The sequence below is a fragment of the Tinamus guttatus genome, unplaced genomic scaffold, assembly GCF_059628265.1.
Source record: "Tinamus guttatus ecotype Peru unplaced genomic scaffold, ASM5962826v1 Tinamus_guttatus_pri_ptg000056l, whole genome shotgun sequence".
Taxonomy (NCBI): Eukaryota; Metazoa; Chordata; class Aves; order Tinamiformes; family Tinamidae; genus Tinamus; species Tinamus guttatus.
The window spans coordinates 3,709,497-3,736,221 of NW_028288590.1; the positions used below are offsets into that span (position 1 = coordinate 3,709,497).

The 26,725-nt window shown below is 38.9% G+C and overlaps 1 protein-coding gene across 1 annotated transcript in view; it reads left to right on the forward strand.

Moving 5' to 3' along the window:
- Positions 1–1,676: 1,676 nt before the first annotated feature.
- The window catches only part of RAB2A (RAB2A, member RAS oncogene family), a 37,121-nt gene continuing 12,072 nt past the window's right edge, over positions 1,677–26,725 (forward strand). The window contains exons 1-6 of the mRNA XM_088540170.1: positions 1,677–1,826; positions 1,911–2,017; positions 11,115–11,186; positions 13,587–13,654; positions 23,611–23,693; positions 25,280–25,372. Of these exons, the coding sequence (XP_088396296.1) occupies positions 1,972–2,017; positions 11,115–11,186; positions 13,587–13,654; positions 23,611–23,693; positions 25,280–25,372 (362 nt within the window). The 5' untranslated portion in view covers positions 1,677–1,826; positions 1,911–1,971. The remainder of the gene's footprint in view (positions 1,827–1,910; positions 2,018–11,114; positions 11,187–13,586; positions 13,655–23,610; positions 23,694–25,279; positions 25,373–26,725) is intronic.

Consider the following 26,725-nt stretch of genomic DNA (forward strand, 5'->3'; position numbering starts at 1 on the left):
ACCTCCCAGACTGGGCTGTAGCTCCACGGGTGAAGTTAAGTCATGGCATTTCCCTGCTCCACAGATGACACAAGTGGTGCTTGGACATGGGAGGGAGCAACAGCAAGTTACAGGGTGCGGAGTCACACCATCTCTATTGGCAGCCGTCTCTAATTTGATATCAAAATACATCTTGTCTGCTTGTGGCCTCAGGGAGCTCCATTTCCCATCACTTTGTGCCCCATGGTTGATGGGCAGTAAATCAAAGGCAGTATGAAGTTCTTACCTATGATGGAGCACTTAAGTAGACCCATTTCAATATGAATTTGTTATTTTAACTGACTTCAACTACAGATTTTCCTTCTCTCCAACCAGATACTATTTTTAATGAAAATTTATTGGGATATGGTGGACAGAGGCAGGCCACGGTATGCACAGTTATGGGAACAGGAAGCCGCTTTGCCTCTCGGATAATGAGGAAAAAGAAAAACAAGGCCAAAAACAAACAAACAAAACCCTGTTTTCCTGAGGAAAGCCACTCTGAATTGTTAATTAATGAAAAAATCCACTGGAACTCCACTTCTGACAAGTAAAATCACAGGGGAGTTGAACAGAATGTAAAAATAATAAGTGACAAAGAGAAAAGCAGGATTTCTTAAGAGTAGACAAGGATTAAACCAACCATTTTCCTTCTCCGGAAAACAACATGGCCTGAAGGTAAAAAGGTGCATGACGTATCTGGACTTCAGGAAGGTTTTAACACTCTTCTGCATCGCAGTCTTTAAAAAAAAATGCAGTATAAGAAATCGTTAGGAATATATGCCTCAGAAAAAGTTATAAAGTTCTAAAACTTTTTTAAAAAAAATGAACAACTTGGGTAATATAATGGCTGCAATGGAATAAAATTGATAGATAAACGCCTTGACAAACTCAGTGGTCCTGATCAAAATGGCTAAAATTTAGTAAAAGGTAATACAACCCTCCATAAAAAGATATCAAATCTATGGCAATATTTGGGAAGTAACTGGCTAGACACAGCAGAATAGCGAACTAGGATGAAAAATAAATTTCTTCTGATGCTGTTGCCAAAAAGCAAGATCACGTTCCGCAAGAGCGTAGTTCATCTACCACTGGAGATCCTCCCACAACTTTTTTTGAGGGTCATGAAGCTGGGTGTCATGGACACGAGACCTCCTATTTTGGAGGACTCTTTCTTTGAGGACCCCGTTTTACAAATAATGTTGAGAAAGTAGAAGATCGGGAGGGGAGGGTCAGGGAAAGAGAAGACAAACGACCGATGAAGGAGTTTTGAAAACACCGTGTTTTTGTTTGTTTGTTTGTTTTTTCATGAGTAAAAGCAACGTAGATAGAACTTTCATATTATAAAGGGAACTGCCTTTCCTTTCAAGCCAAGCATTTGTTTGCCATGTCCACAGACAGAAGAGTAGAAAAAAAAAACAGAAACAAAAAAAAGCCCAAAACAAAAACAATCAAACAAAAAAAAATGCGCTGAGTTTTTTATTTTGGGAAAATCCCCCGGTGCCTCCCGGGGGGGCGGGGCGGGAGGGGGGGGGGGGCTGTGGCGGGCGCGCACGCGCGCTGCGCCGCGCGGGGCCGGGCCGGGCCGGGCGGCGGCGCGGCTGCCTCAGCACTTCCGGGTCGTGCGCGGCGCGTCGCGGGGCGGAGCGCGGGCTGGTGCGTGACGTTGCCGGCGGGGCTGGGGGCGCCGCGCGCTGTTATTGTTCTCGCCGCGCGCCCTTCCCGCCGCTCCGGGCCGCGGGAGGCAGGAAAGGGGGAAGGAGGGAGCGGGGCAGAGCGAGCGCCCCCGCGCACAGCGGCGGGCGAAGGTAGGAGGGAGCGCCACCACCCCCCCTTCCCCGCCCGGCGGCCGTTGCGGCCGCTAGCCGTTAACCGTCTCGACCTCTCCGCAGCGCCAGCGGGGGCAGAGCGCGCGTCACGCAGGAGGCAGCGCGAGGCGGCGGCGGCGCGGCCATGGCCTACGCGTATCTCTTCAAGTACATCATCATCGGGGACACAGGTGAGCGGCGCGGGCCGGGGGAGGGCGCCGGGCCCGCGCCCCGCTCCCATTTCCGCAGTGTTGGCTCCGTCGACGTGGTGGCTGCGCGGGGAGGAGGCGGCGGCGCCCCCGCCCCTGCGCCGCGCCCCGCCCGCGGCCCGCGCCGCCTCCCGCGGCCGCCCCCGCGGGCCCCGCGCTCCGTCGCGGCCCGGCCCGCGCTCGGGGGGCGGCAGGCGCGGCGGGGCAGCGGCCCCGCGTTCCCCGCGGAGGCCTAGGGGGTGCCGCCGGGTTCCTGGCAGCGCAGAGAGCGGTGCCGGAAGGAGCCTTGAGCGTAGGCCGCGGGGATGGTATTTGCGGCCCGGCTGGAAGCAGCAAACTGCCCGAGTGCCAGGACGTGCTGCCAAAGGGAGTTTTAAACACCCCACTTCTACAAGAGCCATTTTTAACCGTTTTCCTATGTCGTATATGTGAGCTCTTCCCCACAGCCACCATCCATTTGCTTATCCATTTTTAAAAACTTGCTCTCTCCCATTTGTCATTGACTACCATGTTGCAAGTAATGTTGCTTAGGAATGCTGGAGGCATAACCATGTGCTGATAGGGATGGATGCTTGATGCAGTTTTGCCAATTTTTCCCTACTTCCCTAGTATACTGTGGATATAGGTGACCTCTTTTTCAATTGTACTTTTGGCAGGGCAAGGTATATAACAAGCTGTTGTGCTTATGCATCTTCCTCATTGTCTTCCTCATAGCTGAATAAATACTCTCTTTATGAAATTTGATGACATGGCTGTCCCTTTACATGCTAGTATAGGGATACCTGCATAATTATACTTCATATTGACAAACCAGTTAATCTATTGCTGCAACTTACTGTACTATTACAGTAAATTACCATATAGGTGCCTTACATGTGTGGTGTTAAATAGACTGGTTTGCAAGTACTGTGTGTGTTTTTTTTTTTTTTCTTCTACCCTGCATTTAAGCTCTACAGGCCTTCTTTAGAAACTGTAGTACAAATTAACATCAAAACATCAGGGCTATAATCTTGATAGATGATGACAAGACTTCAGTTTTTACTTGAGTTTAGATGGCTGTCAGGTCCTAAGCCAAGCTAGAGGACACGAGATTACTTCAGTAGAGTCAGGAGAAGTAAAAGGAGATTTTTCTGACCAGTATGGTGCAAAATAGTAGTGCAGAATTCAGGGTCATATTACTCTGGAACAGTTGGTCTTCTGTTCTGGTCCATCTTAAAAACTATAATTTTCAGAGTGGTAGAGAGGGCAGCAAGTGGTTGCTCTGGTATATTGATCACACGCAGATTAGTGTTTTTACAATAAAATGTTCTTCCTGTAGTGATTTCTGTTGACCGTCTCCATCTTAATTGAAGATTGCTTGAAATACAAGCTACAGAATGGATGTGTGTCACTTCTGAAGTTGTATCTTTTTCCTTCAGAAGCAGATGCAGGAACAGTAGGATAAGAAGAAACACTAAGCAGGAAACAGATCACAAATTTACTACTAAAAAACAAAATTCCTGTAGCATTTATGAAAAGTTGCTGTTGGAAGCTAATTAAAACTTGTCCAACAATCACTAGTAAAGGGAATTAAATATGCCAGTAGTGGGAAGTTGATTTTGCTTTTATTTAGATCTCCTATGAGCCTTTTAAGTATTCTAATATAGCTAGTATCGAAGAGCCAATTTATGTTGTGCACAGCTTGCTGCCAGAATGACTGCGATCATTTAGGTGTTGCTATTCAGCTGCCAAATTCAGTTGCACTCATGGCTGTATGGAAGTTAATGGAGTGCATGGGGCCTCTCCTGTTCTGCCCACCACAGTGTTGCAAGCAGTGAAGATATGCCCATGGCCTTGCATGCCCTTGATCCATAGGGACCAAAAAATTTCTTTGCGATCTGATTTAGAGGCTTTGAAAGTGGATTAACTGCTTGGTGACTCAGCAATTAGTTGTAAACAAACCGTGGATGAAAAATAAGGCAGCGTCAACCCAGGGTGGATGTTGATACTTAGCTCATCTTCCTTTTCCAGCGCTACAAAACAAAGTGGGTTATGCAAGCAATCAACAGAAGAACAAAAAAAAGTCTGCAGTTATACAAGGCCCACCTGCATGTGTATCCTGAATTACGATTGCAAATGCTTGCATCCACTTCAATGCAAAAATTCAGTGTGATCTCAGTCTTTTAAAAATGACACCTGACTGTGCAAGACTGCCTTTTGCTCAGCAGATCTTGTCCTTTCTTATTCCTTGCTTCAGTGCTTCATCAGCATTCAGTGACTTTTTCTTTTACTGATACTTCTGGCACTAGAGCTCTATGAACAACCATAACAGAATAAATCTGAAGTTATTTATGATAGTAAGTTATAATATGCATTTATCAGTGATTTCTTATATCCAGATGTTTTCACCAGTTTCTATCAAACGTTGCAGTTCCATACATCTCAAATACCAGTTTTGCAGGGGTCAGAATACTTTCCACCAACACAGTTTATCTGAACGATCAGTGTTGCTGCATCTTCCATGGGCATGTCTGCCTTCTATTTTTCTTGTATCTGTTTATTGAGGAACCTTTGGAGCCTCTTGCACAATGTACTTTTCCTTACCTTCCTGTTTCAATAGATCTCCTTGGCAGCAACAGTCACTTTTATGTTATCTGCTTGTATTAGGGGAAGATTGTGAGACAAAGTATAATTGCTCAATAATCTAACTTTTCCTATTTTATGGAGGAAATCAAGCTGTCTAGTCTACTGTAGCACCTTGTATAGGAAATTCTCAGTTGTTGAAATTAAGCAACATTAGAGAATTAGGCTATTTTTTAGTTACTGTTTTTTGTGAATATGTATCTGGTGTCACTACACTTTGTTCTGGGACAGCTCTTATAAACTGGCAACATGCAGGGCAGGAAACTTTTACCCTTGTTTTCTACATGTATTTCCTATTGATACTCTATAACACAGATTTTCATCTTACCAAAGCTGTTGATAGCACCTTGTGATATGGTTGAGAACTCGCACACAGATCTGTACTACTTGCATCTTGGCGTAAGACCCTTTTGGTAATACTTTGATCCGTCCCTAAGAGGGCAGATAATCACGTGTTTATAAACATATATATTTTCTTATCTTCTTAGAAGTTAACTAGAAATACTGAGCTCTAAGTAGATAATCTATAGCTCATCTCATGAGTGTTCCTGTGTGCCTCCATAGTTCTTAACTTCTGTTTTAAAAGATAAGTTTAAAAATAAAAATTATTGTGAATGACTGGCAGCTTTCTTTTCATGGCCATCCAGGCCATTAACAGGTTTTCTATAGCTTCATGTAGTTTAATTTTGTTTGGAGAGAATTTTATTATTATTATTACTGTTATTATTATTATCTGCAGAGTTATCATTTGGGCAATGCCATACTAAAAGGAATGTGATAGAGCAGAAGACTTCTTTTCAGTATGTAGATGTGGACTAATTTTTATGTAGAAAGAAAAACTTAAAGCAGTGGTTTGCTGTGAGTTATTTACAATGGCATACATTTATTTATCTAATCTAAGCAATGAGGATGAATACTCTTCAAAAAGAGTTAAAAATTCCCTTTTATAGTATTGCTTTCCCCAAACTTATGTAGTCATTGTTAAAAATCTTAAAGGTTATTTTTCTTTCCTTATTCTTTTTTAATTTATATATGAAGGTCCCTCTGATTGTAGAGATTACTGATTGAAACTTTGTAATCTCTCCTTCCTATTCATTTTATTTTTCTTATTTAGTGACAGAATTGTTACTGACAAACAGCTGACTGATAAAAGGTTGAGGGGAAAGAAAAATCTCTGCTTTAGGTTGCTGTCTTACTAGGCCTGTGGTTGGTAATGTAGCACTTTGCTGAGTTGCATAAAGATGATGTGGTTGGAAAGGCAGGAGAGAGGGAATGAGTTGCTGCCTGTCACAAGAAATTTATTGGGTTCGGTTAACATCTGGAAGAGATCTAAAGTAGTGCAGTCTGCCACAAAGAACTAGAAATAGCTCATCAGTCAGATTAGAGGTTTGTCTCTTATGATATTTGTACTGTTTATCTGGTTTAAATCTGAGTTGTTTTTAAAGTTGGTTAGAAACTTGTCTGCTGTCAGAGACTGTGCTCAGATTATTTACAGTTTTTTTTTCTTTTTTTTTTTTCTTTTTTTTTCTTCTTCTTCTCTCCTCCTTGTTTGTTTCTTAAAGGGAAGTAGGAGCAGCAGACAGCTTGTTTAAGCTCAGTTTGTACCAGGGATTTGGTTCCATGAGTACCTGAGTTGAGCTGCCAGTTGGTTACTGGGGAAAGGAGAAGTTCTTGCTCCCCTTGCTCTGTGGAGACTGCCACACTTTTTCATGAGCTAATTCAACTCGCTCTATTCTCAGGTTAATTTTCTACTGAGTAGTTTGGGAGAATAAGTTGCAGCAAGATAGAGACTGCATGTCTCCAGTTGTGTGGTGGTGAGCAGTTTGGTTTGCCCTGTTTGTGAATTGTTCTGTGAATAGGTAAGCCACTGTAATAGTTAGCTGCTGCCAAACTGGGTGGACCCCATGGCCACTCCTTGTCCTAGCTGCAGACTTCTGCTTCTGAGCTGTCAGTATTGTTGCTTGTCTGATCATTCAGAGATTCTTTGGTGCAACTCATGAAGATGATTTTAAAAAAACTAACCCCGACAACAAAACTCTGCAGTCACGGAAGTATAAGAGCCATTCTGAGTAAGAAGGTGGCACTCTGCAGGAAGCAGTGACTCTACCCATCAGAGGCAACTGCAGTAAATCTAAATTGGTATCAAAGCTGAATTCTGAGGGCAAATCTGAATTGGGACTGCTACTGAAAGGCTTTTCCTCTTTCACATTTCTTAGGAAGCAGAGGTGCTTTTGCAAATAAGTGAGAAAGTGATCTATGATTCCCTGCACTGACACAGTGACTGACAGAAGCATCAGTGCAGGGAACAGGACTGCAGGCTGGGTTAGACTGGTTTAAGTGGTTGTGGATCCCTGCTTTGTGGCTATAGCTTGTCAGCAGACAGATCTAGTAGTGAGGAGAGCCTGGAAGCTTCACTAGTGATGACTCTAGTGCACCTCAGACTTTGAAGATGACAACTAATGAAGTAAAAAGGAATCGATTTTTATTAGGCTGGTTTCATGAATTTCTTTTTCCTTGGGCCTCTCACAATAGGGTCACGGGAGTTAGAAGGGGAGAAGGAAACAAATCTGCTTTTTTGATTAAAGTCATTAAATTGGCTGTGCCATTTCATTGACTGTGCTATGGTTCCTGAGCTGCTTTCTGAATTGTTATGAGTGCAGCCTGACACTGAAAAGAATAATTTCTCTTTCAGTATATTTTGTAGCCCTGATCTTTGTACATAACTGGCATTTTGGATGAGTGTAGTATTCCGCTGGATCAGTTCCTTGCTTTGGCTCATTGCATAACCTTCTGGGTGCAGAGGGAGAGGTTAGTCTTACCCGTTTTGGCTTGCTGGGCAGTGAAACGGATACCGGTGCTGATGTAAGACAGGGAGGAGCTGAAGTGTGACTGGCCAAGGCTGAGATAGGAAAGCCTGGCAGTGCTTTCTCGAGTGGAATTAGTTGTGGAGCAGCCCCCAGATAAATTGGAAGCTGCCACTGCTTTTCTAGTAGCAGTAGAAAGCTGCTACTGAAAGCAGATAGATTTGGAACCAGCTCAGGCTGATGTTTGGAATTCAGGATCTGAGGATAAAACACTGCTGTAGCCTGAGTTCCAGTTCACTTTCTGTCACTCACTGTCTGGCTACTGAGAAGTGGTCCTGAAACAGGCAGCCTCAAAGATACACTCTATCTTTGGCACGTAATCCACCACTTTAATTTACTCCTAAGCAAGAATCCAGAGCTTTTGTTTACAGTATTGCTTGCCTAAGTATGTCCAAGCTTTGCTCAATTCTTATTTAAAGACATGATATATATATTTTTTTTTTTTTTTCTGGGGAAGATATTACTGAAGTTATATTAAAATAATTGCGGTAGGAAAATGGAGGCTCGGTTAATAAATACCCGATTTTAAAGTTGTCCATGCAATATCAAATCTGTCCCCCCCCTTTTTTTTTTTTTTTTTTTGGACACTTTTTGATATCTACAGTTAAGACATACTTAACTAATTTTTCCAGGGATTCTGCCTCATTTCAGATATAAAATTAATAGTCTGAAGTAAATGAAGTTTCTGGTATGTAGCCTCTTTGTTCTTAGTACTTCATATAGAATTCAGTGTAGTTACTGTATACGATTTGTATGCAATGTAATTGCCTGGTACACAACTGTTAGTTGATCTTTGCAGCATCTCTGTATGTTCACAAAGTGATCAACTGCTCAGGAGTTCATATATAGCTCCTGCTATAGGGGAGGCAGACTCTTGCTCTGTGGCTTGCTGGCTCTGTCTATGATAGCAGAGTTCTCTCTCAAGCTCTAGAAATGTATGGGCTGCCAGCTATGCTAATGAAAACTTTCTGGTTACAAACTTGCAATGTCAAATTTATAAAATGTAACCAAAACATCACCATTTAAAAACATAGGCGGGGGGGAAAAAAGCTTCAGTATTTCTAGTTGCTATTTAAAAATCGATTACAAGTTAACAGTCACTATATCTTTGTATGCAACTCGAGTCTTTTTTTTCAGTCAACAACAGTGCAAAAACTTATGGAACTTACAGATTTTTTTTTCCATAAAGATCTAAAATGAAAGGAATAACATTAAACAGACTGATTTATTTTTTCTGTTGTGACCCTTTAGATGTGTAGACTGCTTCTAAAAGGCCTGCAGGAAGTAAGTAAGTGCGCAGTTTCTCAGTTGTCTTGAGCCAGCTCAAGGCAGTGCTTGCATTGAAAGGGCTTGATCTGCTCTGTGCACATGCTAGTGTTTGTGTTTTCACCTGAACCAAAAAGCAGACTGACATGTGAGTGCCACTGCTAGACACCTAATCAGGGGTCACTTTTTCCATTGAGTTTTGAAGTTATTTTTCTAATGCATGTAAAATATGTGCAGGCAACATTTTATGACAGTTATGGGGTCCTCATTTATCAAATGAACCTGAAATTGTTTGGCAAGATTAGTGACAAAAGCTATTCTGGATTCTATTTCTGTACTGATTTATAGATTTTTTTTTTTTTCTTCTTAAAAGTAGGGTGGTGATTACTTTTTGTGGAGGGCAGCTCTGTTTCGGCAGTGGTACCAAAGTTATCTATCTATATATAGTGTTCTGTGAGTAGAAGAATTATTAATATTTCTAGGTTCCTTAAGACTTGTTTTCCGTCTCCACAGCATCAGTATTCTTTCTAGCCTTCTCCCCAGTTCTTTCTTTCTTCCAGTGCTTTCCCCCACACTCCTTATCCATGCCACATCTTTCATGTCTGCTAACTGTGTTGAGAGGCTGGATGCAGCATAATCTCTACCTGCTTCCACCCTGCTTCGGGACTCATAGCTTGCTGCCATAAGACAGTGCTGTACAGAAAGGAGAACTATCTGCTAAGACTGATGCTGCACACTTTGCCTTGGGACGTAGTGTTGTGCCAGTCTGAGCATTCATCTGCTGGCTGCTGCATTTCTGTTCCCTCTTTTACCTAGCTCTGAGGCTTGTCTGACTTAATATTAAGTAGTTTCTGTGGCTTTGTCACTCTCGTTCAGCCAGTGTGTAACCCAGTGGACAGCTGAAATGGCTTGGACAAGTTCTGGGACCGTGTGGGGTAAATGCGCATGAACAGGCTGTGGTGAAGAGGAGGGGATCAGCAACAGCAATTGGCTTGGATGGCTGGAATTGCTGCATCAGCTGAGGCATTAATTTCAGAGTGTCATTTTATTACAACTCATTTTGTGACAAAATCAAGGGCACTTCTCATATTTCTGTTAGATTTGATTGAAACTGGTCTTAGGTCTTAGCTTTCAAGAACAGACTGACAGATGGACAGTGATTATAGTTGTATGGGCTTTGTTTCCTTATAAAATGGTCAAACTTCAAGAAGTTTAGCACTTTGAAAAGTAAAAGATCATTAACACTGTGTGCAAACCTCTGGCACACTCATCCTGTGAGTCGCAGCCTGGTGGTTCGTATGCCTTTGGTTGCTGTATTTTGTTACCAGAGAAGTCCTTTGGGATCAGTTGTTGCCTGGCTTGTATGATGGCTAAAATAGCCTCATCTTGCTCTGTGGATAAAGAAGAGCACAGGAGAAACTCGAATATTACAGAATCAGGTATTCTGTAATATAGGTCAGAGAGTTTAAATATATGTAATCCAAACATTTGACTGCAGAGGTTTTAAAAGGCTGAAAATGCAGAATTAGATAGAGTTGGCCTGGAAGAATGATCTCCAAGTAAAAGAACGAGGGATTATAATTTTAAGTATTGTAAAATTTGTAAAAAGGTAGATGCTTATAAACGTAGGTGGTCTGAGTACTCCATCAACTGCATTAGCTTTGGCTTTTCAATGCTTCTACATATAGAAGGAACTGCCTATCTACTGGGCAGTGTCCATGTAATGTGAAGTAGCCCATACAATACAAAGTAGTCATTCACACAATACAAAAATTGTTCCCCTCAGATATCATCTGTTGCCAATTGTGCTTGGCCTGTCTGGTCAGCCAGTAGTCAGGAGCGTGTGTGGGAGTTCTGAGGAGCTGCTCCTGATAAATGGAGAGGGGTGCGAGGGAGGCTCTGCTGAGTCGAGCTGGCTTGGAAGGAACCCCAAGGCCCTGGAGAGGCAGGTAAAGCAAGCACAGAGCTGTGGGGAGGAGACCTGTAGTTACTGCTGTGAGATGATGTATAGTGAAGGCTCAAAAGTCTGATAGGAAACTGATCTTCAGTATTTTTAAAGGCAGACATACTTCTTAAATACATAGTGTTCTATTTCTGGATAGTCAATACTTGAACTTCAGTATTTTTTGGAAATTTAAAAGCTTTTACATTATACAAATATACAAAAAGATTGATACACTTCAGAGTGGGTGAGATCTGGTATTTCATGTCCTTGTAATGGATTTTAAACTATATACATGATTTAATTCAATTAATTTTTATTGGTTCTTAATAAATATTTTTTGAAATTGCTTAAATTTTTTTTCCTTTTTTTTTTCCTTTTTTAGGTGTTGGGAAATCATGTTTATTGTTACAGTTTACAGACAAGCGATTTCAACCAGTCCATGATCTTACTATTGGTAGGTCTGTTTTGTCTCCTTGATGGTAATACACTATTTTAAAGTGTGTGTGTGTGTGTGTTTGTTTTTTTAATGATGGTAAGCAGTAGAGTATCTGAGCCTGTGAGTTTATTGTGCTGAGCCAGCGTAGGATTTGTGCTGTATTAAGGCATCATTTATTTCTTTATGTGATGAATATTTGTTAGCTAATGAAGCTAAGTGGAAGCCAGCTTCTTACTGGGAAAGTAACATAACTATGAAATTGTTTAAATTGGTTCAGATAATGCCTAAACTCTTTCTTCAGAATAGCTAAAAGCTGGATATGGAAATGGAATTGGTCAAGCTTGAAATACCTTATTGTATATATAAATTGAGACTTTTTGTTAGAGAATGGAATGTTAGCCTAAACCTGAAGACAAACAGCAGATAACTAAAGGATTTAACTTAAAAAGGACTTTAACTTAAAAGATGAATATACAAACACTATTTGGGAAGACTAACTTCTTGGTGGAGAAGGACTGGAACTCAGAGGTGTTTGTTGTCTGGAAGGGACAGGGTTTATTCCTGTTTCCTCATTTGGATTAGAATCTGATATGAGGTATGATTTCATACTGATACTAAAGGAAATGAATTAATTATGAAAGGATGCATTGCCTGTGATCTGATGACAACAGATTCTATGAACTGCCTTTATCCTGATGACAACAGATTCTATGAACTTCCTTTATCTTTCCACATAAAATATGAGGAATAGTGTGTGAATATATATATCTTTTTCTTGAACAAGGTTAGTCTTCAGATTAGTCTTTCTCTTGAGCGTAGTAGACGCTACTTCTCATAGAAGTAGCAGGACCTTTGAGCAGGACCTCCCTTGTATGTGAATCAGGTGGTTTGATTATGGCTTCTGTTTCTAGCATGACAAGCCTTGCACCCCTTGTGTGTGGCTGACTGATTTAATTCAAATTAATAGTCTCACATCAGTTTTTAAATATTCCTGAGGATTTTTGCAGTGGCTAGGCTGGTTGAGTAACGAACCTGAGCTCTCTATGGAAACGGGACTTACTGTCACCTTCCCTTATGGGTTCATATGTCACACCTAGTGTATCGTTTGTGGCCTTGGCAGTCCTGCCTCATGTTCCTCAGGAACATGCTGAGCTGAGAAGGGGCTTCACATTCACCATGTTCAAACTTATGTGAATTTCCACACAGCATGTGATCAAAAGGGTTGGTATTTTCTAGTTGATGCTGTTCTGACTTGTTAGAATTTGTGGATTAAAAAAAGTTTAATTACGCAGGCTAACTTTTATCAGTATAGTACAACTATTTTAACAAATGGGAATGCAGCTTCTATTTCTACTGCAAGTAACTCAGGAGAAGGGAAACCAAAATTAGATATTGGGGAGTAAAAATTGTACCATCTAGGGTTTTACAAAATTCATCCAAAAATTTTAGTATAGCCAGTCTAAAATGTGAACTCTAAAGTTTAGGAAATTCAGGGAGAACACTGTAACATCTGCCTCAGGTCATTTGGGAACTGGACTAAACTTCTGTTTAGTTTTCCTGTTATGCTTAGGACATTACCCTTACTCCAGAACTGAACAGCTTCTATTCCTTCTTTGTGCTGTTTTTTTGTTTGATTTTTTTTGCTTCAGATTGACAATTTTCTCACAGTATAGAATTTGATAAGAGGGTAGATATTCTTTCATTCTTTCTATGGGGATACTAAACTAAACACTTGGATTGCTGCTTTTAAATCAGCAGTTCCATATCTCTGCATTTAGAGATCGTGTAATAGCTGCAGTGTTGATGCTTTTGGTATCCCAAGGACGTTGGTCACGCTTTGCAGAAGATTTCAAAATATAGTCATTTGTGTGTTCCCTCCTCCTATCTTCTTCTCCTACCTCCCCCATTGGTAGCTTTTTCCTGCATTTTTTTTCCAAGTTGTTTGGAACCTTAAGAGAATCAGTTTTCTTTGGCCAACAGCTTATGCTGGTTTCCAGTAACGTGTGTGTTGGAAAGTAGTTTTGGTGGATTCCCTAGAAAATGATTTCTTCTGCAGAATGCAGCAAACCTAACAAGCTTTTAGAGAGATGTTTGGGATATCTCCAGTGCAGAACTACTTATTTAGAAGACTCCATTCAAATCTAGACAATGAGCAATGTTAGACAAAATTTAAGTTGGTAATGCTTTATTTTTTTTCAGAAATAATGGTATGTGAAACACAAAGTAATTGAAACTTGATAGCTGTATAAATGTTTGCTATTTCTAGGCATTTCTCGGATTTTAACTTGCTGTAGCAATAGACTGAAATTTGTGCTTAGTTACTGTTAATGATCTTAAAGCTGCATTAAAAGATGGATACAAAAGGCTGAATTTTAATTCATTTTGCTTACCAGAAACATTTCTGTAATGTCTGTTCAGGTGTAGAATTTGGGGCTCGAATGATAACTATTGATGGAAAACAAATAAAGCTTCAGATATGGGATACGGTAAGTAATAAAAGATGAAAATTGTTTAAACATGTGACCCTGCTAACATTTTTCTTTATTGTTCTCTATGATCACCTTCTGTGTGAGAGTATATTCTCAGTCTTACAGCTTTCTTTAGTTCCTCTGAAGACTAAATATTTTTAAAAATTCCGTTCTTTGGTGTAATGTACTAGTAAAATGTTGTAGTTTTCTGCCATTTATACTGTATCCCAACTTCCTTAAATGACTTGGCAGAAATTTCTAAGACTGAAACGCATGCTTTTTTCTTTTTTCTGTGAAAATGTTTTCTGTATTATTGACATTATTTATTTTTCCTCTAAGTAGCCTCTTTGTGTGCATTTATGCAAGATCTGCTTAATTTAACTTGCTGTTGGGAAATTGCGATGTGTTTACTGGTTTTAATCTCCCATTGAATTAAGAGTCTTCCAAAGATCTGTTTGCACTTCTGATATAAAAGTAATGCTCAGTTCACGTTTGGTTTTTTGTTTTTTCATGGAAGACCGAAGAACTCAGGTTCCCCATAATCATGAATGTAGTGAGTACTTCAGAAAAACAAGGAAGATTTCCTTGCTTCCAAAAGCACAGCAAACAAGGCAAAGGCCTTCACTTTACTGGTTCAGGTTAAGAGCATTTTCACATTATAGAAGTTGGTTCCTCTCCCAGCCTTGCCAGTTGCTTTTCGTGGGTGGGTAGGCAGGTAGGTTGCCTGCTCCACTGTCCACTCTTGTTGCGAAACAGCTTTGAGGCCCATCTTGATAGTTGTTGTTTCCAAGGCACCTATTTCTTCCCCAAGGCAGGATTTCCCAGTTCCTTTTCCAGAAATATTTTAGGAAACATCCAGAAATGGACAGGCAGTGGAATAGCTGTAGTGTCATGTTTGTACGTTTTGTGTGGCAAATCAATAAATTTGGCTAAATCTATTGGCTAATCAATAGGCTAAAATTCTGCTTTTACATAACTTCAGAGCTAGTGTACCATGCTTATTTTACAATTTCTTCATTTGAAATGGCATCTAGCACCTTGGAAGTTTGCCATGAAAAGGTGTAAAAGAATATGGTCAGACTATGCTTGCTTTAGGCCTTTTCTGCCCTAGGTATTTGTCATGTTATGGCTGTGGATTGCTGACTCCCAAGGTAGCTGATCACTACAAATTCAACACATCTCTGCATGAACAGACGTTTCTAGTGTTTAGCATGACCACATGCTACACTTTCTAAAGTGGGACAGACTTACTTAATACCGACTTACCAATATTACTGCAAGTGCAGGCACTGTCTTTCATTGTCTTTCGGACTGACTTCGTTCATGTGCTGTTATCTGCTCCTTGATTAGAAATGAAATTCAACTGTTTGAGTAAGTTGTATTTTTCTTACTGCCTGCAACTCAGTAGCTCTTTACAGTCTCTTTGGCTTCATACGCTCCTGCCAAGTGTCCTGTAACCACAGTTTCAATGGATTTGCTACCCCTTCTCGGGTAGTGATTTTATTAGGATAGCTTCTTTACTGTAGTATCTATAAATTAAAAATATTCATTGAAAGCTTTCATACTCTCTCAGTACCTTGCATGTTTATGTCAGTTATTAATAATTTATAAATTGTAAGTGATAAATGATTTTATAATAGGCTGTAGTTAAAATTTTAATGCTATATAGCCCAATTTTTAAAACATGGGATATTTCTAGTCTAATCCAATCTTGGCTTGCAAGCTTATCTAAATTCAGCTGACTCAATTCTGGGCTTAGGTACAAAGGTCTTGAAGCAATACTAAGATAAGAAATATGATGAGGTATTTTCAAGAATGCTTCTTCCTTCAGATTGCTAAGGTACACAAATATGTCAATAATGAGCCAAGGTTACTGATTCTGTAGTGTGTATCTGGGCTGAGCTTTTCCAGGATGTTTTTTTTCTATGAGCAAGAACTGCTAGCTATTACTAGTGCTACATCTGTATTTATAAAGCTGTTAAATTTTTTCTCATGAGAAAAAAAATGATTTTGCAATGGTGTATTGCTAATACAATACGTGAAGCATTTACGTCTTCAGTCAGTGATGGGTGACTTGCAGCACCAGCACCTCTCTGATTTAATGCTAGTCTTTTGTATCTGCCTTTAATTCGTCAGTGCACAAGAAGAATCTTGAGCAGAGACCTAAGAAACAGAAATTATTTCTGTTGGTTACCAGTGAGTTAGGGACTTCCTTTCTTAAGAGAATCAGTATTTACTTGAAAATTTTCTGGACAAGTTCAGTGGTAGGGTGATCAGTTTATGATGTTTTAAGGAGATCAGCCTTCTCCAAAGAAGGCTGTATGTAGTGACAGTGGGAATATATGGAAGCTGTATATATGAAGCTGTAGTGTGCCTTACAGTGGGCAAATGTTAATTTACCATCTGACACTGGTGCATCAGGAATTACCGAACAAAAAGAGCCCAGCTTGCTGTTTTATGTCAGAACTCAGGAAAGTTTAGTAAAACACCAAATGAGCAACTTGTTTTGTATGAGGAGTGTCTTAGGGAAATTAGCTGTACTTACTGCTCTTCAGTTCTCATGTGGGGCCACACAAACTTTTGTGTGAGACTACATGCGATCTGCTCAAGGAATACGCTAGTCTGTTAGCAAATGTAGTTAGTGTCTTGTCCAGTGCGCAGCTGATCTAGAGCTAGTCTGCAGTAGGAACCTGTGAAAGGGGAGCAGTTGGATATTGCTGGCTTAGCATCCTCAGCTGTGCTCTGTGCCAACATCTGCGCCAGCAATGTGTCCCCCGATTTTTCTCTACCATCTGCAGACTGCTCCAGGACCTTCCTATCGCTTGGCTTGGCAAGCTCACTGCTACATGTGCTGAGCCTGAGACATGTCAGGAGTTTTAGGTCTTCAAGTCCTTGACTTTCATTTTTCCTCTCTGATCCATTTAGGTCATCAGGCATAGTGACATGTTGGACTAAATTGTTCTGTGCCTTGCCCGTCGTGGTCTCTAGATTATTTCCTTCCCTGTAGTTTTGTTATTTTTGTAATGACTTTCAGTAAGCTCATAGTCTGACAAACATTTTTGTCAAAGCTGGATAACTGGTAATTGCCTGCTATGAGGCATTCAGCTCCTGTTTTGTGGAAGGGTGTGATATTTAAGGTACTGTCAGTTGCCAAAATAACTTTCCTTTTTAGGGAACCAGTAGTGATCTGCAGAAGTTGGTAAGGAACAAAATGACAGTTCTGGGAGCTGTTAAGCTTTGTGGGGTTTAAACAAGCTGTGCAGATGGATGTTGTTTGTCCTGTGACAGTGTAACACTGAAAACTATAAAAAATTATTTCTCCTTGGAAAAACAGCCGTGTTGCAGAGAGATACAGGCTTGTTACCGGTCTGAGTCCATAGCCTTCATTTTGTGGTTGAGGAGGGATAAGTCCTTAAAATGTCATTGCTGACAGCTAAAAATCGCAGTAGTTAAAAAAAAAAAAAAAAAAATCAAATTCTGTCAAACTGTAGGGGAGAGAGATCAGTGATGATACTATATAATACTATTTATCTTCTTTGGACTGTATTGACATGGCCAAAAATTTTCCTGTTTGGAGACAGTAGGTTTGGAATTCCTTTACCTCACTTTTCCTCCTTTCATGGAAATCTATGATCAAAATCATTTCTTTTTATTCAGTATTATTTTTTCATAACATCTTAGCTCTTGCAATTGTGTTTATACCTCATGCATATTAAGAAATAACTGTTCTTGTTTTAGTTTTCCTCCTGAAGAGAAAAACTTACCTAGAATATAGCAGTTATAAGGAACAGATTATTCATAGGGAGCCTACATTTAAAGCAAACAAACAAGCAAAAAAGGCCACTGCCTCTGAGATTTTTGTTAAGCAAATAACTGAAACTATATCTTTGTTTTATAAGCAAATTTCAAATAGTTTCTTGGCTTACATACAGGTTAGCTTTCTCATTAAGTTAACAGTGTTTGTTGTAGTAGGTGAGAGCTTGCACATATGCCTGGGATGATTTTTGTTTGATTGATGGTTTGTTTTGTTTTTCTGCAAGATTAAATGTTAAAAGTATGTACATCTTTGTTCCCTAAATCTGCAATGTGAGTTCTCCTAGGACTGGAATATTCAGGGTATGTGAAAATGGTTGGATAAGTCAATTACTCTTAAGGTATTTGCAAGTACTTTAGATTTAGTAGAAATAAATAAAATCCCTTTAGTATGTGATGTGAGTTTTCATCTTAGCAATACTGATGATAAATAATTCTTATATAATTGCTTTCTCTGTGATGCTTTCTGCTTGCTGTGGTAGTTAGAGCATATATCCACGTTCACATGCAGCTGGTGAGTCCGTTTGCTGATCTGGTTCTTCAACCGAACTACCTGTAACAAAGTGGCTAAATCTTCAAGTTGAAGTTATGTCTACTCAGTGCTCAGGGGATGATACTCATTACTGCTGTGAAGCAACATCAAGAACTTGCAGGGAATCAACTTTGGTTCATGCAACTAGCTTAATTGTTAACTCCCAGGTTATGTTTGCTGCTGCATAGCAACACTATCTTATTTCTAGATTCATGGGTGGGCAGGATTTGTTCATATAGTACTTAATCATATCAGAACTTGTCTAACGGGGCCATCATCTGAACTTCAGTGCCTGCTGCCCAAGTTAGTGTTCACATCCATTACAGCACTGTAGGAAACCGGGATAATTCGAGATACTGTCTGGCTTACTGTCCTCAAACGTTCGTAATGTGCTTATCGTAGTTCAGTAACCAGACACATTTATTGTTGGCATTTTATTTTCTTACTGGTAATGTTTTTCTTTCCTACGGTTCATCTGTGGCTTTCCACATAATAAAACAAGCTCTTGCTTAGGCTAATGCCTTAGATGAAAGGACAGCAATTCCTTTCTTTTATCCTCAGTGAAGCTCTGAGATTTAGTGAGAAGGATTGTTTAAAACCTGGGGTTTCAAAAATACCTGTAAATTTTAAACAATCCAGGAATGTATAACAGATAGCTGGAACTTTCTGTTTTGGTAGTGTTGGGAGCTGCTGCGGGTGTCTAAATTACCTGCCTTCAGCAACAGTAAAAGGAAAGGTATAGGTACTGGCAATCTATTTCGACACATAAACCGTTTCCCCCTTTGGTATCTGCAAGTCCTCTAGAAATTTCCTATCTTACTAAGATGCTGGCAGGGCTATCCTGAAACAATGTGTCACTTGGCTGAGTTTTCCTACTGTTACAGTTAAGTTGTTACTTAAGTTGTTACAGTTTTGTCTTAAGAAGGGTCTTTAGTTCCATCTCCTGTACAGGAGGATCTTGTTATGGAACATCTGTGCTGGAAAGTGGGAGCTTTGTAGAACAGATTTTATTTTTTGTGACTATTTCTTGAATTACTTGTTAGTAAAAACAAGTCTTTTCTTTTAAATTGTAGAAGGGAGGGATGACCGCATGAAAGATTAATGTATTTTTATAAACAAGTTGCCATGTGATTAAAATACTCAAACTTATTTTTAACTTTCAAAACGGCATTCATTGCTATGTATCAGTCTTCTCTCCATCTGGAACATTTTGTTCCAGTGATCAACTGTGTGGAGTGGTTCCCAACTGGCAGTTGTCACAAGTGGATACTTGCTGTGTCACAAGTCTGATACTGGCTGTGTGAACCGGGTGTTTCTTAGATGTCTCTTAGCTGTCTGTGCAGCTTAGGAAAGTGTAAACTATTTAAAAGTGTAGTAATTCCACATGTGAATAAAGCATTCTGTCAGGGCATTTGAATGTGTAGCCCCTTCCAAAAGCAAAGGAGTCTAAAGTCACTAGCTGTGAGACGCTGTAAATTTTAATTTTTCAGGTGGATATGTATCATAAAGTTTTCTCTTAATAAAAAAAAAAGTATGCTGGGATGTACCCAAATAATGCTTTTCTTGGAGAAACATTACCAAATACTTCAGCGTTAAGAATGAAGGATTTAATAAAATGAACGAGTTATTTTATTTTCTAGAGAGACTTGATGTTATTGATTCTATCTAGTTATCTAATTATTTTCTTCTACTAGATTAGAGAGATAATAGCTTTTATATATATATGCATATACATATATATACACACATATATACAGTTAAGGATCTTGCAAGGAACACTTTTTTGATAGCAAAGACTTGAAAACAGTGCAGATAACATACTCACTTACCAGTGCTGCCCAGATTTCCCATAGGAAAGGTGAGAGTTTTCAGAAAGCTAACAAAAGTTCACAACATCATTTACATTATGTGTAACATTAAATATGACTTATAGGAGGTATACATATTGGCACCCTTAAGAGTTGTAAACCCCTCCTAAGCCTAAATGATCCTTTATGGCTTGAACTTCCTGATACGCTACAAATATGTTGTGTCAGTTGCAGCACAGTTACATGTTCTAAATGTTCCCCGAAAACTTTATTGCTGGCCCTGTATTTCTGTGGATGTCTGACCCAAGAAGATTGCAGTGTGTTTAATGTTCAGCTCACATTATTTTGAAATTGTATTTTGGGCTATGTACTGGGGTCGGCTTAGTGCAGGGCATGGGGAATGTAAGTGCACACAAGTTCTACAGTTCAAGCAGGGATGAAGCTTTTTGTTCCGTTTTGAAACTTGTAACTTCTACAAATATGATTTTAAAGTCGCTTGTTTCACAAAGTTTGTCTTTGCTAAACTCTGGTATGAATTCTGAAAGCTTCTAAATGTGAATTCTGACAGCTGGCTGTCCAGGAGGTGGTCAGAAAGGAGGCTCTTTAACCTTAAAATGTCACTTGTTTATCTGCAGCCTGCCTTAGATTTTTTTGTGATTAATGACCGGCTCATTTGGGAGCCAGCACCCTTCCTGTGAAGGGGGAGGATGCTTGTTTAGCATGTTGAGTATGTGTTTAGTGAGCCCTGCAGGCTACCTTGACTGAGCTAGAGTTTCAACACGTGGAATAGCTGTCATCTTCTGTCTCTTATCAGAGTTTATCTTTCCCCACTTCCTCTGTCATGTGTGGTGTTGTAGTACTGAGAGTGGCTGTATCCCGACGTGTCCTAGAAGTAGCATGGCCTGGAGAGATACCGTGTTAACATCCATACAGTGACACCTGCCTCTGCCTCCCTTCTCCCTTCCCACCCTTCATGTCTCTGGGATAAATTACTGAAAATTACTGCACCAAAAAAAGCTTTAATAGGAAGGGGGAAAAGCTTGGGGCAGGGAGGAATAGTAAGAACACCAAGTTAACTCCCCTTATTTTGCTGCTTCAGGCCTGTTTCTGATTTTATATTGAGCTTCTGTACTACTAGTTGACTGCTGCTTCTTGTGGCAAGTAGTTAAATTTGGCTTGGCCCTCCTGTATAAAATAAAGTGATTATAACACAGCTTGTCTCCCTTCCTCCCCGCAAACAACCCCCAAAATGTACCTTTTTTTTATATATATATAGATAGCCTACATTTTTTTTTTTTTTTGTCTTCCGTTGTGCTTTTGGCCTTTCATTGTGACATATGGGATAGGAAGGGAAAAACAAGTTGCATGTCAGATGAAAAATGCTTGAAGTAATAATGATCTTAAATGGAAAAGTGAAAATGCCTCTCAAGGCAATTATTTTGACTTTTCTGATCTCTTATTTAGTTTCATACTAACTTGGTAAAATAGATATTGAATGATATAAATGAGACATTTGTTCTTGTTTTATATAAAAATGCGTATGTATAAATCTGTGTGTATATATATGTACACATGCAAATATAATGGAATTTCTTTACAGAAGCTCCATATTCTTTTATTGAGGATGAGCGCATTAGAATGAATTTATTTAGACTTCAGTTTGTGTTGTACATCAGTCTATGGAGGGACAAATCCATTAATGCCATATGGAAAGTCATCTTCTGAAGGAAATAAAGGAAAATGTCTTCCTTGCTTCCTCTGCTTTTCCCTTGGGAAGTTGTGGCATTTAAGAAACTTTATCCTGGGTAAATGAGACACAAAAACATTCCAGTATTTTCAGGATTTGGATATTGAACTTAGGAAGAAGTGATTCCTGTAAGAACTCCCATTTCTAACAGTTCTGTAAGGGCTGGTGGGGCCTCTAGTGATTTTGGTTGACTAATTAATTCACTTTAGGAGACAAACAACTTTGTATCAGGGTGAAACCTGCAAATGTGAGACAGAACCTTAATGTGGAAGCTGAAATCCACTTAATGTGGCATTTGAGTGGATGCATTGAATAACCTGGCAATGGTAACTCATCTGTTGTAGAGTCAGAGAGAAAATATTTTACATGTTTTATCGTGTACCTGAACTAGTTGCCACACCAAGAGAAAGTGTAGAGCTTTGTGAAGCTTCTGGATAGAGTTCCGAGGACAGAGCTAAACATTTGCTTTTACTGTTCTTTGCTGTCTAGATTGTCTGCATACTGTTACTTTATATATGTGTATTACTTTCTATACATGCATTTATGTAGTTTTATATAAAATGCTTGGATTCTTGGCCAAGTGTGCATGCCAGGTATTCCAGTTGTGTTGAGGAAGTACTAAATATATTTTCTAGCTCTTGTGGCTTTCCACTGAGACATTAAGTGTCCTCTTACGTGCAAGTATCTGCTTGTGCTGGAAGACCAGAATGCCTTTTGAACACTGTGGGAGTCGAAACACATTGTACCACTGAGCTTTCTTCAATAACAGCAGAATCTATAAAACATTCTCCTTGATTTAAGAAAAAAAAATGTAGTAAGAAAAATACAGTAGCTGTGAGAAATTTTCTGTACGCTCGTTCTATAGCTTAAGCTGAGGCATAGCTTGAACTGTCAAGTCGGGTGCTAGCAATTTGGAATGAGCACAGGTTGCTCAAGGTCTACAATTACGAATGGTTATTTTTCCGGGGGTACCTTCCCTTAAGCAGGAGGGGAGGAACTGTTGCTTTGTCCATTTAGCTGTTTCTACTTGTGGAAGCTGTGTTCTTAAAAGCATTTTTAGACTGTGATTGTAAATGCAGAGATGGTTTTAGGTTTACTGTTGCATGGTGATAGGGTTTATTTTGGAATAAGTAAAGGGGATTCAAAAGACAACTGCAAAATAGTTGAATGTGGTTAAAATATAAACTGAATCACATTCCTGTAAGTGCTGAGGGTTTGTTTGTTTTTGTACAATACTTTTCTATAAGAAGTGTGTAGTCTGTGTAAGATCTGCGAAGTTTAGTTGTGAAGATGGCTTTTGCATCCTGTAGCCATTTGACAAGGATTATTTATCAGGAACAGAGGAAACTCATTAACTGGTGGAGCAGAATTGTGTAAAATTGAATTCAGAACCGTTTTCTGCTTTTTTGTAATAAAATGATTACTGAAAGAATTCCATCTGAAGACTGTTGAAAGCTGGCTACAGTTTATGATATAACGGATAAAATCTGCATCCTTGGCCTTCCAACAACCTTTACACCAGCAGATGGTGGGCGTAAAGATGTCATTCATCATTTATTTACAATGGGCTTTATTTATTCTAGTGTCAACAGCTGCCCCAGGGAGCGGGTTATTGAATTCAAATGTGAAGCTCTGGGTTATTTGCTTCCTTTCAAATTTGTCTTCAGAGCTTAGTTGCTAGGAGTCCATTCTGTGCTCTAATAATGATTCATGTATTGTGAAGCCATTCAGTAAATTGGGTTGTCAGGGATTGCCAAAAAAGGTTTAGAGGTCTTTTTCCGAGATAGATATATATACACACATATGTGTGTGTGTGTACATATATATGCACTCATACATATATACATCTCCTGTATGCTATAAAATATATTGGAATATTTTTGACAGCACTGTAGTTGGTGTCCTTTCCTTATGTGCCTTCTTTTGCCAGTGTTAAAGACTTTTTATGCCCAGTTCCTCTCTGATCTCTCTCCTCACAGTCCTTCCTGCAAAAAGACTTTCTAATTCTGTGATTTTCAGCACAAAAACAAATAAAATCCTTTGCCATGAAATAATGAAACCTTGTCTCCTACAGGCAGGGCAGGAGTCCTTCCGTTCCATCACAAGGTCTTACTACAGAGGGGCAGCAGGGGCTTTACTAGTGTATGATATTACAAGGTGAGAATATAAAGGGAAGTATAACTGGATTCAAGTCATATGTCTTTGTAGAATTGCACTGTGGCAAGTTATGATATCCACATTAACATAACTTTTTAAAATAGATATTTGTCAGTTTAAAGTGGTAACACCTACCTTATGTGCTCCAAGTCACAATGTGATCCAGGTGCACTGTGCACTCCTTAATTTTCTCTGTATATCGACTATGTATAGATAAAATCATAAATTGTTTGACCATGAATGGCCCTTATTTTAATTGAGAAAAGGCTTTAAAATATTTAATGAATTCCTTCCTTATGGTTTTATTAGCATGAAGTGTAATTTCTCTTTAGCCATTTGCAAACTTTTTGGTGAAGTGCCATTCTGAAAAAGAGGGAAATGGGATCACATCAAAGTGATTGTGTAAAAATGCTGCAAAACGTCTACTGTTGCCAAGTTAGGGAGAATACAGTGCTTGTACTGTGGTTTCTTTAGGGGTGTACAGTTACTAAGTAACTAAGGCTTTCTTGCTCTCTTGAATAAAAAAAAACCTGTATATTATCTGCAAAACTGTGGAATTTTTTTTGACTAGACAATGATCATTAGTTTAAGAAAATGTCCAGCTAATCACCTGCTGTGTTTAAGATTTACTGTACATAGTAAAATCTGTAGAATGCTACCTTGTTTTCCTTATCTACTTGCAAAAACTGCTGCCAAGTTAATTATTCAGTTTCTAAACTCACTGAAAATGAATGTAAAATACTTTTTGCCTATGTGTGAACACATTATTTGTATTGTTTGCATGCTCAAATATGTGTTGTACTTAGTACTTTTAAAGTCTTATTCAGTGGATTTTATATGTATATAAAATGCAGCATTTTATAGCTAAAATATATATGTATATATTTTACTCTGTAGGGAATATGGTTTTAGTTATTCTGGGCAGTTTATAAGTACTTAATGCTCCGTGTTTACTAAATTTTTGTTTGCCTGTTCTCCCCCTGACAAGGGGATTACTAGCGCTTACCCATGGAGCATGTGCGCTAATAAATGTACTGCTCAAGTAGAGCAGTTAACTAAACTCAAGCTTTCCTTCCTTTTATTTGTGTGTTGATCCCCCTAAATTTTGCTTAGTAAGTTCCAGGAGGCAAAGGAAAAAATGGATTATAAATAACTATACAAACAACTTTGTATTAAAAGCGGTTATTGACAGACTGTTAAAAATATTGCTTCATATAGTGTTTTGATATTCTTTAGTGTTGATTATCTTCTCTGAAATCTTGACAAGTGTGTGAACAGGAACCAGTGCACAAACTTGGTTAAAAGCTATTTCTGCTTGCTTTTCAGTATGGCAGCACTGAGCAGTTCCATAGTTATTTGTAGAAAGCTCGGTGACTTGAACTTGGGAGTGAAATTTGCTTCTTCTAAAGTCTATGGAATCTGACTGATGAATTTTAATGGTCAGGAATTTAGTCCTATATGTTTGTTAATAAGTAATGGAATATGATCTAAGCATAATCAAAGCTTACTATGAGTTTAAGGGCAAAAGCTAGGGAAAATGATTTTTTTTGAAATACTGCTTAATTTTCCTTCTTGTCCGTCTTTAGGAGGGACACTTTCAATCACCTGACAACTTGGTTAGAAGATGCTCGTCAGCATTCCAATTCCAACATGGTCATAATGCTTATTGGGAATAAAAGGTAAAACTCAATCATTTTGAAATATGTAGGCAGTAAAACTTTATGGGTTGTTTGTTTGGATTTTGCCTCTTGCATATTCATACTTGTAAGAAGTAACCTAACTGTAAGAAGCTTTCAATCACTGAACAGAGTTCTACAGTCCTTGTCAAATGTGTGCAGTACACATTTACATTCTGTACAGTTTTCAGAAGTAATTTTATTTTAAAAAGATTGGTCATGAATGCATAAAATAAAGAATTACATGAATTATTTTTTCTCACTGTATTTTTTTAACCCCTTGAATCCTGCAGAAGCACTTGGATCTTGCCCTTTTAAAGGGAACTTAAGCTCCTAATTTTAGGTGTTCTTAGCAAAAACAAAAGATCAGTTTAGAATCATACCAGAGAAAATGCCATTACCTGAGATGCAGCTCATACTACAGGACTTACTTCAGAAATATGTTATGTTTGTTAAATCTAATGAGTTTGTGTTATTTTTGGTTACATGAGATGTTTATGAATTCTAAATCTGCTTTGCGTGTTATGTTTTAGCCATCATTGACAAGATTTTACCATTTCCTGGTGAATTTGGGCAGCTGTTAGATACACCAGGTGCTGAAGAATCAATTAACATGTTTTGGAAACTCGTTACTAAATTTTTTAAATGATTTTTTTACTCGGTCTTTTAATCACCTAAATATTTGGAAGGTCTCGGCATCAACAGGGTAAACCTGTAGATGTTGAAGTTCTTCACAAAAATACATTACTGAATACATTAAACTTATCTTTAGTTTATCCAGTGAGTGTAGCATCATGTCTAGATTTTTTTTTTCCTGGAATTGTAGGATTTTTTTTTTTCCAGATATCAAAGGCCGTGATTTCAGAATTTAATAACTTGTTACTTAGGCTACATTTGCCTTTTCCTAATTGACCTTGACTTGTCTACATCCCTCAGCAATTCTTGAAGGTAAAAATGCCAGTTGAAATAAGCATGTAGGCTTCTCCCTGGAAACTTAATAAACAACAAGATCATATCTGTGACACTACTGAAAAGCAGCCTTGTGGTAATGGCAGGCTGGTTTCACTCATCTGCCCTGTTCATTTCTTCTGTGTTTCCCTACCTAAACCCCCCAGAAATACTGTCCTGTTGTGTACACATCAGACCACATTGAGTAATTATGGAGCCTCCACGTACATAATCTGGAAATGACCAACAAACTTTCTTACTAGAGTTATATGATAAGTATAATTTTTACAAATTAATATTAAAATGTAATTTCTTATTAAATGAGGCTTTGGAAGCCTGTGCTGTCAAAGACTAATTTTTTATGCTGATGTGGCTGAACATACAGTGGTGACAAACAGAAATATATAC